Genomic DNA, 15,091 nt, shown 5'->3' with positions numbered 1-15,091 from the left:
GTGCAGCAGAGCGGGCCGAGCGCGGACCATGGAGCGCACAGCAGCGGGCAAGGAGCTCGCCCTGGTAAGGGGACCTGGGGTCCCAGGATCCTACATCCCTGGCGACCCCAGGATCCAGAAACTCCAGGCTCCCAACCGTACCCTTGAACTCTCTCCACAAATTAGGCTCCTTTGAACAGCCTGGGGGGTTCCTACCTCGGGCCTCTGGGCCCCTGACCCAGTGAAATGGCTGGTTCCTTTCCGCGGGGAGTCTCTGAAAGCATCTATGGGAGAGATCATAGACAGACTCCTTGAGACTGGACGCCAAAGTGCCAGCCCATCCTTCCAAGGACCAGAGAGGAGGGTACCCGCGGCGCCAAGGGATTTCCCTGAGCCTGGGCCGGGAAGGGAGGATGAAACTAGAGGGCCCAGGCTTGAGTCCACTGGAGGGGTGGGCAGTGGTCCCGGGACCCTTCCCTCCGCCGCGTCCTGAGCCCGCCTCCGTGTCCAGGCGCAGCTGCAGGACTGGGGAGAGGAGACCGAGGACGGCGCGGTGTACAGTGTCTCCCTGCGGCGGCAGCGCAGTCAGCGTTCGAGTCCGGGGGCAGGGCCCCAGGGCACCCAGGTGAGGAAGGGGTAGGAGGCTGGGGCGGGGCGGAAGGCGACCAGGTGAGGCGGGGCTGAATGGAGGGGCGGGACTGGGGCCCGAAGGAGGGGCGGGGCTTAGAGGCGACCTGGTAAGGATGGAGTGGGGTTTAGGGGCGGCCAGGTGAGTGGGGTAGATGAGGAGGCGGGGCCAGGTGAGACCGCGGTGCTCAGCGGGACCTGGGGACTGAACTGGATGGCTGGGTTTAGGTAAGCCAGGTTTAGTGGGGCGGAGCTGGAAAGGGAGGAGGGGTCTTTAGAAGCGGCCGGGCGAGGGCAAGGTGGGGCGAAGAGCTCGGGAACGCGCCAGTGAAGCGAGGCGGGAGAGCTGAGAGCAGCCTGGGGGTAGGGATGGGGGTGGGGCTTTGGGGGGTGGGGGCGACCGGTGAATAGAGCAGAGGGCGGGCGTAGCCTGGGCGATTGAGGCTGTTCTGGGCGGGCTTCGGGTGTCGTTTATGCACGGTACCTAATGAACTAAGGGAGCGGGGTAGCCAGAAATAGACAGGGTCAGGTGCAAAAGCGGTTCTCCCCAAAGACACATGGGAGATGGGTGCCGGGGCCCACTCCTCTGTGTCTCACTGCGGTCCCCCTGGCCCGCAGGCCCCCAGCCCCGCGGCCGACACCTTCCTTCATTACCGCACCAGCAAGGTGCGGGCACTGAGGGCTGCGCGGCTGGAGCGGCTAGTGCGGGAGTTGGTGTCCGGAGACCCCGAGCAGGACCCAGGCTTCGTGCCCGCCTTCCTGGCCACCCACCGGGCCTTCGTGCCTACTGGCCGCGTGCTGGGCCTCCTCCTGCCGCCACCGGCGCCGCCACTCCCGCCCGGGTCAGTACCAACGGGAGATTCTCCAGTGCCCACCCCAGACTCTCACCTGGATGCTCGATCTACTCTCTCCGGAGCCCTCCCCCTCCCCCCAGAACCTTCCTCCTAAGTCCTCTCCAGCCCTTCCCTTCTTCACCTGATTTGGGTGTGGGGGTGTCTTTCCAGGGTAGAAATCAAGAAAACAGAAGGAAGAGATCTGACTTTCAACAAGAACTTGAGGTTTGCCTCCAATAGGGTGGGGGCGGGAGGGGGGGGCAGGGCAGAGGTCAAAGATCGGATCTGAAATGTAGGAGCTCCCGAGTCTGGAACTGTGGGATGGGCTCTGAGGTCCCACCCCTCTTGGCCAGGGCTGTGGTGTCGGTGCTGGGCTTATGGCTGCGGGACCACCCTCAGGATTTCTGGGATCCCCCTGCCCACTCGGACCTAGGCAGTGTTTGCAGCTTTCTGGGCTGGGCAGCTCCATCAGGGGCTGAGGCCCGGGAGGCCGAAAAGCTGCTAGGAGATTTCCTGAAGGAGGCTGAGGCAGAGCAGGAGGAAGAGGAGCAGTCCCAGACACAGCCAGGTGAGCGGACTGGGGGCGTGATAGTGTCCTGAGCAGGCATTCTCCCTCCCCCAGGGATATTCTCCCCTCCGGAAGATCTACAGATCTTGGGCAAGGTCCTTAGCCCTGTCTGAGCCTCAGTTTCCCCACCGGTAAAATGAGGATAACCCAGTATTGTCATTTATCCCTCACCTCCCCCACCCAACACATGACAACTATAAAGATGGGGTCAGGATATCTTGTGTTTTGGGCTACAAATCATCCTATTGCTACTTGCCTTGGGAGCCACAGAGACCTAGGTTCAAATCCCAGTTCTGCCATTTGCTGACTGTGCGACCTTGAATAAGTCACTTCACCTCTCTGAGCCTGTTTCCTGGGGGCAATGACAGTACTTACCACATTGGCTTCGTTCATTCAACAAATAAACTGCTGATAGGAGCTCCCTGTTCCCTGGGCAAGACAATTGGTAGACAAGTAAATAAGTAATGAGGGCTTTGCAGGCAGATTCTTTACTATCTGAGCCACCAGGGAAACCCAATGAAGCCTTGGCAAATAGTATTATTTTCATTATTGTTGGATGTCAGCAAACTATCTGGCCTTTAATAGAAAAGTTTGCCAAGAATTTCCTGGAGGTCCAGTGGTTAATACATTGCACTAGTGTGCAAGGATGCAGGTTCAATTCCTCGTCAGGGAACTAAGATCCCACATGCTGAGCTTGCCAACCTCTGTTGTAGAGAGCTTTGGAAGGAAGGAAAAATATCCACATACTTCATTCAAACCTTTGTTCAACTGTCACCTCCTCAGATGTGCATTCTCAGATCTCCTCCCAACAGATACAGCCTCCCACTCTGAGTCCTTTTACCTGCCTTATTTTTCTTCATAGAATCCATTGGTCGTGTCCCCAACTCTGTCCCCAGAGTCAGTTACAAGATGGGTTTATTTATTGAAGAATTGCATCCTGCTTATATCATCTTTCACCCATCTGTGTTTGATCTGATCCCTATCACAAAAGCTTCATAACCTTAATCCATTCTTTAATCTTTAGACTAATCTGGCCACATTTCTCTCTGCTTTACAAAGTAGCAGCCACTTCTCTCCCCTAGAGACAAAGTCTCAGCTATTTAAATATGTTTTATCCCTTCGGCTTCTCTCTTGGTTACTAAATATCTTTCTTCCTTTGCCTTCAAGATTTCTCCAGTTTATTCCAAGTCATCCAAGCTGCACAGACTAGTGAGGTAGCTACTAGCCCCATGCGGCTATTGAAATTGAAGTTAATTAACATTAAATAAAAATTAGAATCAGTTCTTTGGTCACACTAGCCACATTTCTAGTGCTCAGTAACCACATCGGGCAGCACAGATAGAAAATATTTTCACCACTGCAAAAAATTCTATTGAAAAGGCTAGCCTAAACTGTGAGTATTTGAGGTCAGAGAAGAAAAATGAACATTTATTGAATGCCAACTGTATGCCAGGCTCTGGGAACTTTAACATGTTTATTTGGGGGTTACTTTTTACCATGATTTCAAACACATACAGAAATAGAGAGTAGTGTAAAGAACACTCACACACCCCTCACTTATTTTCAATAATTATCAATTTAAAAATATATATTTATTTGGCTGCACAGGGTCTTAGTTGTGGTACGCAGAATCTTCAGTCTTCCTCGGGGCATGCAAAATATTTAGTTGTGTCAGATGAACTCTTAGTTGAGGCATGTAGGATCTTGTTCTCTAACTAGAAATCAAACACAGACCCCTGCATTGAGAGTGCAGAATCTTAGTCATTGGACCACCAGGGAAGTCCCTCCTATGCTCACTTTAAAACTAATATTTGGCAATACCACCTGTCCAAATATGAAATGAACAACAGGTAATTAAATGAACTTAAAAATAATAATATATTGCAACAGTAATAGGAGGGAGAAAGAAGACAAAAGCAATTTACACAGCAGTGTTGGTATGTCAGTGTCTGGGCATGCCTCGCTAGAAGACATAATGAAGTTGACCAGTGCCTTCACCTGCCATAGCATCACAGTGAGTATGGAAACCACAGACTAATGCAGGGGAGTGTACCAACGACAAAGATGCTATAGCACAGATGTTAGTGACATCGATTTCCAAAATGGTGAACACTTGCAATTTCCATATAAAACAAAGTCCAGGCTCTCACAGTCCTTGCATTCCTGGAGCCAAAATGATTAGTGTTTATGAGCAAGACTGGGCTTCCCAGGAGGCTCGATAGTAAAGAATCCGTTTGCCAATTCGGGAAACACAGGTTCAATCCCTGGGTTGGGAAGATCCCCTGGAGAAGGAAATGGCAACCCACTCCAATATTCTTGCCTGGGAAATCCCATGGGCAAAAGGAGCCTGGCAGGCTATGGCCCACGGGGTTACAGAAGAGTTGGACACGACTGAGTGACTAAATAGCAACATGAGCAAGATAGTTGGGTTCTAGGTGCAGATTATTGTAAATAGGTTTTTTAAGGACACAAATTTGGAGGGACATTTGGAGGCTGGTGTTAAACGACTCTTCACTATGCATGTCTGGATTTCCAAAGTGTCCCCTAGGGAGCGCCACCATTGACCACCCCCCCACCCCGCCCCCCTCCCCCCCCCCGACCTTGAGAAAAATAATTTATATTTATTGAGTACTTTATAGGAGTCTGGTATGCGTGATCTCATTTGATTTTTTTGATCCATACTTTTGATGAATTAATAATGAATTAATGTTTTCACACTTGGACACTGAAAAAATAAAGCCAGATGAGGAAACCAAGGCACAGAGAGGTTAAAAACTTGTTTTAATTCACACAGCTAGCCCAGTGGATCAATTTGGATTCGAACTTGGGACATTAAGACAATGTCTTAACCTTCCCTTAACCACATGGTTGGGCTTCCCTGGTGGCTCAGTGGTAAAGACTGCCTGCCAGTGCAGGAGATGTAGGAGACAAGGGTTCGATCCCTGGGTGGGGAAGATCTCCTGAAGAAGGGAATGACTGCCCACTCCAGTATTCTTGCCTGGAGAATCCCATGGACAGAGGAGCTTGGTGGCCTACAGTCGGACTGAGCGTTTAAGCTCTCCTAGTCAATGCTCCCTCAGGACCCCTTGGGACTGTCCAGATCCTCTGCCCAGACTCCCCAGTGGGCTGCCTGGAAAACGAGGAGGGCCTCGTGTGGGAAGGCCCTGAGCTTCTGGACTTCAGTGTAGACGATGTGGCGGAGCAGCTGACCCTGATGGACGTGGTGAGTATCAGAGCCGGCCCGTGCGGGTAGGGGCTGGGATAGGGGACGGGTATCGGGTTGGGGAGGGAGGAGGAGTTGGGGGAGATCCCTCTGAGCTCAGATTCCACCCTCCTCCACCCCCTGCTCAGGAGCTCTTCTCGCGCCTGCGGCCCTGCGAGTGTCTGGGCTCCGTGTGGTCGCAGCGGGACCGGCCGGGGGCCGCAAGCATCGCCCCCACTGTGCGCGCCACCGTGACCCAGTTCAACACAGTGACCGGCTGCGTGCTGGGCTCAGTGCTGGGGGAACCGGGCCTGGCCGCCCCGCAGAGGGCGCAGCGGCTGGAGAAGTGGATCCGCATAGCTCAGGTGCGTCTCTGGCGGGAGAGTAGGGGCAAGACATGCCCGAAGCCGAGGCTCAGTGAGAGAGGCTGGGGGCGGGCGGAAGGCCAAGGACGGGTCTCTGGAAAAGCGGAGGGTTGAGGATGGGAGGTGCCTAAGGGAAAGTCCAGCACGTGGCCTTGAGCCGCAGAAGGTTCAGTTCAGTTCAGTCGCTCAGTCGTGTCCGACTCTTTGCGACCCCATGGAATGCAGCACGCCAGGCCTCCCTGTCCGTCACCAACTCCCTAAGCTGCTCATCTCATCTTCTGTGGTCCGGTCCCCTTCTCCTCCGTCTTCAATCTTTCCCAGCACCAGGGTCTTTTCTAATGAGTCAGGTTCTTCGCATCAGGTGGCCATAATATTGTAGCTTCAGCATCAGTCCTTCCAATGAATTCAGGACTGATTTCCTTTAGGACTGACTGGTTTGACCTCCTCGAAGTCCAAGGAGTGGCTGAGAGTACTCCGTGCTGGTTAAGGAATAATAAGGGTGGGATGATGGGTTTCCATTGTAGCTCAGTTGTATGGGCTTCATTGTAGCTCAGTCTGCCTGCAGTGCAGGAGACCCTGGTTTGGCTCCTGGGTCGGGAAAATACCCTGGAGAAGAAAACGGCAATCCACTCCAGTATTCTTGCCTGGAGAACTCCCATGGATAGAGGAGCCTGGCAGGCTACGGTCCATGGGGTCACAAAGAGTCAGACAGGGGTGAGGAACTAAACCACCACCACAAGGATGGGATGGGTGTACTGTGGAAGGAATAGGCTTGGTACCAAGCCAAGAAAAGGAGGTGGAGGTCTGAAAGAGCCCGGTGGAGGTGGGGCAGGAGCCTCTGGGTAGAGAGGAAGAGTAGCACTGGGGCCCAGGAAAGGGAGTGGGGGCGGGGCAAGGCAAGGGGACCAGAGGTTGACACCTGGAGTGAGACTTAGGTTGAGGATGAGGAGTCTGGAACTAGGAGATGCTATGGGTCCATCTAGGGCCCAGGGAGAAGTAAGGAGTGGGGACACGGAAAGCCAAGGTCAGACAAAGGGTACAGAGAGGTAGGTCGGGGAAGAGGCCGAATCCGGGTAGCTTGTCAGATGTGGGGTGAGATGTAAGGGTTTGACCTGGGGTCACAAGTCACGGGATCAAAGGTGGATCATACTTGGGGATCAGGCAGGTTTGAGGTGTGACCAGCACCCCATCCACCCCGCCCCCCAGCGCTGCCGGGAACTGCGGAACTTCTCCTCCCTGCGCGCCATCCTGTCTGCCCTGCAGTCTAACCCCATCTACAGGCTGAAGCGCAGCTGGGGCGCCGTGAGCCGGTGACCAGGGACTGGGGGTGGGGGCGCTGGGGTGGGACCTCTCGCCCACCACATCCCTGCTCTGACTCTTCCCATGGCCACCCGTGACTCCTCTCCTGTCCTCCCCAGGGAACCATTATCCACTTTCAGGAAACTTGCCCAAATTTTCTCCGATGAGAACAACCATCTGAGCAGCAGAGAGATTCTCTCCCAGGTACAGACGGGTGAGGCCCCCGCAGATCCCAGGCCCAGGAAAGGGCCATTGCTTGTCGTTGTCATAACACTCAGCGTCCTTTCCCATACCTCTCGAGCATGGCCTTCCTCCTGTTTGTAGGCAGCCCTGTGTTTTTTTGCTTCTGCTGCCCTCATCAGAGCTCACACTTGATGGCTGCCTTATTTACTCATTCAACAAATATCAGAAGCTACAGTGAAAAGGTCACTGAAGGTCAGAGTCACGGCAAAGAGTGAAAAAAAAATTGTGCTAAGGACTTGACTTTGATCAGCAAAACAAAACAAACAAAAATTGTGCCAATGAGTCTGACTTACTGCAGGCAAGATTTAGGTTCTGACAGCAATTAGGTGCTGGTTCTTGGGGGTGAATCCAGAATAGAGACTTCCCTGGTGGTCCAATGGTTAAGACTCTGAGTTCCTGATGCAGGGGACATGGGTTCAATTCCTGGTCGGGGAACTAAGATCGCACATACCGCAGCATAGTCAAACACTGCAGAATAGATGGCACTGGAAGTCTGTTCTTCCCACCCTCTGCCGGTGTCTCCCCCAGTGTCCCCACCTCTGAGAGGCCCTCCCTATATCCCCCACACCTCCACTCTACCCCCACTGCCCTTATCTCTGCCTGTCCTTAGATTACACATCTAACTTGGTTGTTGCTGTTTCGCCATGGCTGATGTCTGCTCTATGAGGCCAGGAATTTTGTCTGTTTTGTTCACTGCTGCCTCCCCAGCACTCCAAACAGTGCCTGGCCCAGAGTAGGTGATCAATAAATAAAGTGAACAAATGTCTCAAAGAAGGATGCGAGCTCAAGGAACTCTGCATTAAGCATATAGTGTGTGCCAGGCAGTTGCCAGGAGGCTCAGACACAAAGACACAAACACACTTTCCTCCCCTTGGAGGGCTTCAGGCCCCCGATGGGGACACACACAATTAATTGCCCCAGCAATTATATCACTAATTATCAGGCAGAACAATGCTGTGAAGGCAAAGTTCAGGGCATTGCTTGGGAGGGGTCGCCAGGTACAAGGATTCTCATCTGTGTTATAGACCAGCCTTGGGGTCCACGGCATCCACAAGCCCCATCTCTCATCATCCGCTGTGGGGCGTGCCTCCTGCTGCTTATCTGCTCTCTCCTCCTCCCCCCTGTTCACTTTCCCTTGGGTATGGCTGTCCTGGAGGTATCTTCCCTGAGGGAGGGGTCAAAGAGACCCTAGGACTACTCAGTGCTTCTCCTCCCCCTCAGTTAGTTCAGTCACTCAGTCACGTTCAACTCTTTGCAACCCCATGGACTGCAACACGCCAGGCTTCCCTGTCCATCACCAGCTCCCAGAGCTTGCTCAAACTCATGTCCATCGAGTCAGTGATGCCATCCAACCATCTCATCCTCTGTCGTCCCCTTCTCCTCCTGCCTTCCCCAGCACCAGGGTCTTTTCTAATGAGTCAGTTCTTAGCATCAGGTGGCCAAAGTATTGGAGCTTCAGCTTCAGCATCAGTCCTTCCAGTGAATATTCAGGACTGATTTCCTTTAGGATTGACTGGTTTGATCTCCCTGCAGTCCAAGGGACTCTCAAGAGTCTTTTCTAACACCACAGTTAAAAAGCACCAGTTCTTTGGTGCTCAGCTTTCTTTATGGGCCAACTCTCACATCCATACATGACTACTGGAAAAACCACAGCTTTGACTAGATGGACCTTTGTTGGAAAAGTAATGTCTCTGCTTTTTAATATGCTGTCTAGGTTTGTCATAGCTTTTCTTCCAAGGAGCGAGCATCTTTTCATTTCATGGCTGCAGTCACCATCTGCAGTGATTTTAGAACCTAAGAAAATAAAGTCTCTCACTGTTTCCAGGAGGCAACTCAGGGGCCCCAAGAGAAGGATGCCCCTGCAGGAAGCCCGTCCTTGGTGAGTGATGTGGTTTGAGATGAGAGACAAGTGGGATGCTGGGCAGGGGGTGGAGCCTGATGGGGTCACTGATGCCTGAGAGTGACTGGCGCTCTGGGGGCCACAGAAACTGCCCCCAGGCCCCGTCCCCTACCTTGGCACCTTTCTCACGGACCTGGTAATGCTGGATACCGCCCTGCCGGATATGCTGAAGGTCTGAGCCCTGACTCTTGACTCCTTACCCTCAGCACAGTGGGCCTCCTGACCTCTCACCCTTGACCTTGCCCATGCTCCCTGACCCCAGCTCCCTTAGTGCATGGGGTTCCTGATATCCCAGCTCCTGACCTTAATCCTTGAACCCTGACCTTGGAGTCTGAACTGTCTCCAGTTCAGACAAAGTTTGTCCCCAGGGGAATCTCATCAACTTTGAGAAGAGGAGGAAGGTAAGGGGGAGCTGTGGTGGGCAGGGGTGGAGGCGGGGAGGGGGTCCAGGGTCGGGGCAGAGCATGGGCAGAGGTCTCAGAGGCCGCCCCCTCAGGAGTGGGAGATCCTGGCCCGCATCCAGCAGCTGCAGAGACGCTGTCAGAGCTACTGCCTGAGTCCCCGCCCGCCCATCCTGGCCGCCCTGCGTGCCCAGCACAAGCTAAACGAGGAGCAGAGGTGACAACGTGTGGCCTGGTCTGACAGCGCCTCCCCAACCCTGCCACTGATTCTGGATGACACCCCGGATCCGCACACCCCATGCACCTCCCCAGCTCCTCAGATCCCCTCCTGAGCCTTCACCTCACCCCCCGCCAGCCTGTCACCTGACATTGTCTCCAGCCCAGTCGAGGGCCCCAGTTGCCCTCTGACCCCAAACTTTGACCTCATCTGACTTTCTTTTCTTTCTTTTTTATGTTTTTGAAAAGTAACTTTCTTTACTTTTGGCTGCTCGGGCTTTTCTGCAGCTGCAGCGAGTGTGGTCACCCTCTGTTTCTGGTGCACTGCGTTCTCATTGTAACGGCTTCTTTTGCTGTGGAGCATGGGCTCCAGGCACACGGGCCTCGGTAGTTGTGGCTCCTGGACTCCAGAGCACAGGGTCAGTCGTTGTGATGGCTGGGCTTAGTTGTGCCACAGCCTGTGGGATCTTCCCAGATCGAGGATGGAACCAGTATCTCCTGCACTGGCAGGCAGATTCTTTACCGCTGAGCCACCAGAGAAGCCCTCATCTGACTTTTGGACTTCAGCATTTAATGTGTAGCTAGCTGTTCCACTCACCATCCTATCTTTTCTCTTCCCCACCTCTGGCCCTATCTGACCCATGACCCACCTCTGACTCTCTGAGCCCAATCATTGACCCCCAGTTCTGAGTAACTGACTCCAACTTTGACATATATCTGACTTATGACCCCCATTCAGTTGACCCCAATTCAACTGTACCAACTCATTCTATTGAATCCATGACCCTAATCATTGACCCCAGTGATTATCTGACCTTGAACTCTATCCTTGACCCAATCTGACTCCTCAGCCCCACTCTATGAATCCCTGTGTGTCCTGCTAACCAAGCCATCTCATCTAATCACTGATAAGACCCTGAAACTGTAATACCCACATTTATTACCCTGATCTTGACATTGGGTGCCTAATTCCTGGCTGTACCCTCCCTCTACCCCCACAGACACCCAAAACCCAGTTCCTAACCGAACCTAATTCACTTCTCAACCCACCCATCCATCTACATCTTGACCCCACAGCTATCACATCTCCCGGGTCATTGAGCCACCAGCCTCCTCCTGCCCCAGCTCCCCACGCATCCGACGGCAAATCAGCCTGACCAAGCGCCTCAGTGCGTGAGTTGCAGGGAGTATGTGGTGGGTGACGTGGGCAGGGATGGGATCTGCTCCCAGGTCTGGGTTTGGTCTTCACGTCATCCTGTTCCCTATTTTCAGGAAGCTGTCCCGGGAGAGAGTTTCATCCCCTGGTGGAAGTCCTGGGGATCCCTCATCCTCCACCTCAAGGTGAGCATCCTATCTGATGAAGGGACTGGAGAGAGGGGTCAGAGTTCAGGCCAGCCACCCCACTTCAGACTCTGTGTCTCCCCCAGTCTGTCCCCAGCATCCCCTCCATCCAGTCCTAGAACCAAGGACCCTCCTACAGGCAGTCCTCCAGCCTCTCCAGGGCCCCAGAGCCCCAGCACCAAGGTACCAAGACTATGTGTACACATGGGACTGCAGGCACCCAGGGCTGTTGTGTGTGTGTGTGTGTGTGTGTGTGTGTGTGTGTGTATGTTCGCACACACACAGGATTTCACAGCCAGGTATGTGCACAGGAGACCATGAACACAGTTGACTCAGCACTCTGAGCATATGTCTGGGAAACTGCATGCATCTCCACGGACCCACTTAAGGGACTGTCCATCACTTATGCTCAGATCTGGACAAGAGCTTCCACTTACCCACAAGGCACTCTGGGTTGCAGTCACTACTTTTGTAAGGATATGTGTTTTCCCAGGAATGGGCTTCCCTGGTGGCTCAGCAGTAAAGAACCCACTTGCGATGCAGGAAATACATATTCAGTTCCTGGGTCAGGAAGGTCCCCTGGAGAAGGGCATGGCGACCCACTCCAGTCTTCTTGCCTGGAGCATCCCATGGACAGAGGAGCCTGGTGGGCTGTAGTCCATTGGGTTGCAAAGAATTGGACATGACTTAGCACAAACATAAGAGTTTGCATAGCTGGAGGGAAAATGCTGGCATGAATAGCCATAGTATCCATGGGCCCTGTGCAGAGCATTTCGTGTTCATGGGCTTGTGCCCATCCAACAAGTGTGAACAAATGTGGGCACTCGCTGCTCTCAGGTTACACTGGGTTTCTTGTGTGTGAACACGAGTCACGTGTCAATTCCTATAACAGCATAAAGGTCTGTATGTGATGGGATGGCATAGATGCGGGCGTCTATGGGATGGGATGGCATAGATACCCTAATTGCACATCTCCAGGCTCAGGGTACGCAGGAAGATGTGTTGAATACAATGAGGGGCGGGGGCCCTCATGCTCTCCCTGCTCAGCACCCAACCCCGCTCTCCACAGCTGCCCCTGAGCCCAGACCTGCCAGGCCCCTGGCCCCTGGCCCTGCCCTTGAGTGGCCCTCATATCTCCCTCCCTGGGCAGCAGGGCTCAGAGGCCCGCGTCATCCGGGTCAGCATCGACAACGACCACGGCAATCTGTATCGGAGCATCTTGGTGAGGAGCTGAGCCTGAGATCTGCTGGGGACAGCCCTGCCCTTGGGGCTTGGGTGGTCATCCCTTACCTGCCAGCCTCTCTTTGCAGCTCACTAGTCAGGACAAGGCCCCCAGCGTGGTCCAGCGAGCCTTGGAAAAACACAATGTGGCCCAGCCCTTGGTCCGGGACTATCAGCTCTTCCAAGTCCTTCCTGGGGACAGGGGTGAGCAAGGACAGCTTGGAGCCTGGGCTAAGGGGCAGTTGGCTGGGGAGGATGGCAGGCTGACCAGGGTGGTTCTGGAACAGAGTAGGGGTGAGATGCAGCAGGGTGGGGTTAAGAGGCAGAAAAATATTGATGCCTCCCTTAGGTGGGATCATGAGGTTGCCCTAGCTCAGTGTGAGGGAAGGGGGCACCAAAAGTGTCTTCCTAGGATTTATGGGGAAATGAGATTGTCGGGGAACCAGTGGGAGAGGGAGTGTAGAAGGTCATCTGGGCTTCGATCTGTAGAATTGTGAGGTTGTTTGGGCTCAACCTCGTGGAGTACAAGACTGAAGGGAGGGTCTGGGCTTGGATCTGAGGCAAAATGAGTTTGTCCAAGTTTGGTATGGGGACTCTGAAGTTTCTTGAACTTGGCATGGGAGAGGGCCACGTGGTACTGAAATTCAGGGTAGGAAACGAGATTGTTCAATGTAAAGTGAGTAGAAAGTTGTCTGCTTTTAAAGAGAGAGAGGTAACAGGGAACTATATTAAATATCCTGTGACAAACCTTAATTGAAAAGAGTATGTAAAAGCATATATGCGGGCTTCCGTGGTGACTGAGATGGTAAAGAATCTGCCTCAGTGAAAGAGACCAGGGTTCAGTCTGGGTTGGGAAGATCCCCTGGAGAAGGGCATGGCAACCCACTCCAGTATTCTTGCTTGGAGAATTCCATGGACAGAGGAGCCTGGCAGGCTACAGCCCACAGGGCTGCAACACCACTAAGCAACTGACAGTTTCACTTTCTTCACATAGATATATATGTATGAATAACTAAGTCACCTTGCCATACAGGAGAAATTAACAACACATTGTAAATCAGCTTCACTTCAATTAAACGTTTTAAGAAATGAAAAAAATACATATAAAGGAGGGAGAGGCAAGACACTGACATGCTAGGGAATTCCCTGGCAGTCCAGTGATTAGGACTCCACACTTCCACCGCTAGGGGCCTGGGTTCGATCCCTGGTTGGGGAACTAAGATCCTGCAAGCTGTGTGGCGCAGCCAAAAGAAAAAAAACGACTGACATGCTAAAGGGATATATGAGGTTGTTCACATGACAAGTGTGAGGGTTGTACAGGCTGGAAGTGGGAAGTCAGAAGTTGTCCTAGCTTATGGTGAGAGCAGCGTGAACTTGGCTGGGAGTCGGCAGCAGGGGAGAGGGTGGGGTGAGCCGGAAGTTGATCGCGGTGGGAGGCCTGACTTTGCTCAAGCTTCCAGTGCAGGTTGTCTAGACTCCAGGGGAAATAGGAGGAGGTTGCCCAGGTTCCCAGTGGGGGAGACATGAGGTGGTGCAGGCTTGGAGTGGGAAGTTGTCTAGATTTCCAATGAGAGGGGAATGAGGTTGGCTTAGCACTGGCTGGAGGGGTCCAAGATTGTTCAGGTTGCGTGGTGAGTGGTAGAAGTCTCCCTGTGTCCTTCGTGGGGGTAGTGCCAGGTTGAGTGGGCCTTTCACCATTTTCTCCATGCTTGGCCAGAGCTCCTGATTCCTGACAACGCCAACGTGTTCTATGCCATGAGTCCAGCCGCCCCTGGAGACTTCATCCTGCGGCGGAAGGAGGGGCCCCAGCACACAACCTCAGTCTCCCTACCCCCTCCTCCAGGATATGGGCCTCATGGGCAGCAAGGGGTCTGGCTTCTATCACCAGGAGGTGGGGAGGGGCCTCCTCTATGAAAAGCTCCAATTCCCCAGTAGAGGTCATTGTGCTCCATACCCTGTAACCGCCCCCCCGCCCCCATTTTATTGGACCTCACCTCTCTGACCCTCTTGGCACCAGATCCCTATTCCAAAGACACCAGCCCGTGGGGTGGCTGGTGGAGAGCTTCATCTTATAGAAAGGGGTGGGGTGCTAGGGCTCAGACCCTCCCCCAGAGAAACCTTGTAACTATTGGAGACACTCCAAAAGTGGCAAAAATGGATGAAAATAGTGACCAGAGTTATAAAACAGGAGTCAGTCTTGTTTGTTCTGCGCCTATGCCCCAAGTCTACTCTTCATTAGGATAAAAATTTAAATAAGCAAAGAAGGGCTTCCCTGGTGGCTCAGTAGTAAAGAGCCCGCCTGCCGACACAGGAGACACGGGATCCATCCCTGGTCTGGGAAGATCCCACGTGCTGTACAGCAACTAAGCCCGTGTGCCACAACTACTGAGCGTGTGCTTTAGAGCCTGGGAACCCAACTGCTGAGCCCACGTGCTGCATCTCTGAAGTGTGCAAGCTCTAGAGCCTGAGTCCACAGCAAGAGAAGCCACCACAATGAGAAAGCTGTGCGCCGCAGCTAAAGAGTAGCCCCCGCCTGCTGCCTAAAGAAAATCCTGTGCAGCAATGAAGACCCAGCACGTCCAAAAACAAATAAATAAAAATTAAAAAAGAAAAGACAAACTAAGAGCCCTAAGAAAGGGGTTGAGTGAGGCATGGCTGACACCAGCAGCGGGTGGGACTGGGGTTCTGTCACACACAGAGGGTTCAGGACTCTGTCCCTCAACATTGTTGGGGTAATATAATTCTTTCCTGCTGTGTTTATGGGAGAGGGAAGAAATGAAATTCCATCAGGACTTGAGACAAATAACATCATCATGTGAAAAACAATCATAACAACAACAGCAACAACAATAATAATACCCAGTTATGAACTCCCACTCTGCTAGACATCAACTAT

At 53.1% G+C, this 15,091-nt stretch overlaps 1 protein-coding gene across 1 annotated transcript; it reads left to right on the top strand.

The window, feature by feature from the left end:
• Positions 1–28: 28 nt before the first annotated feature.
• On the top strand, positions 29–14,109 carry RGL3 (ral guanine nucleotide dissociation stimulator like 3). The gene is made up of 19 exons (XM_052643867.1): positions 29–64; positions 491–604; positions 1,225–1,448; positions 1,611–1,664; positions 1,793–2,007; positions 5,088–5,230; positions 5,359–5,574; positions 6,781–6,884; positions 6,993–7,077; positions 8,942–8,995; positions 9,102–9,188; positions 9,385–9,417; positions 9,513–9,634; positions 10,711–10,806; positions 10,906–10,974; positions 11,061–11,157; positions 12,044–12,196; positions 12,285–12,399; positions 13,913–14,109. The coding sequence occupies exons 1-19, from the start codon at positions 29–31 to the stop codon at positions 14,107–14,109; spliced, it is 2,214 nt and encodes a 737-aa protein (XP_052499827.1).
• The last annotated feature ends 982 nt before the right edge of the window (positions 14,110–15,091 follow it).

This window comes from Budorcas taxicolor, chromosome 7 (assembly GCF_023091745.1).
Source record: "Budorcas taxicolor isolate Tak-1 chromosome 7, Takin1.1, whole genome shotgun sequence".
In the NCBI taxonomy this organism is placed as follows: Eukaryota; Metazoa; Chordata; class Mammalia; order Artiodactyla; family Bovidae; genus Budorcas; species Budorcas taxicolor.
The sequence above is the reverse complement of the archived record's forward strand: the minus strand, read 5'-3'. Positions and strand labels throughout refer to the sequence as shown.

Coding starts and splice junctions, on each gene's coding strand:
- RGL3 (XM_052643867.1), top strand. CDS start 29: ATGGAGCGCACAGCAGCGGGCAAGGAGCTCGCCCTG. Junction 1,449..1,610: donor GCGCCGCCACTCCCGCCCGG/GTCAGTACCAAC, acceptor GTGTCTTTCCAG/GGTAGAAATCAAGAAAACAG. Junction 8,996..9,101: donor CTGCAGGAAGCCCGTCCTTG/GTGAGTGATGTG, acceptor TGGGGGCCACAG/AAACTGCCCCCAGGCCCCGT.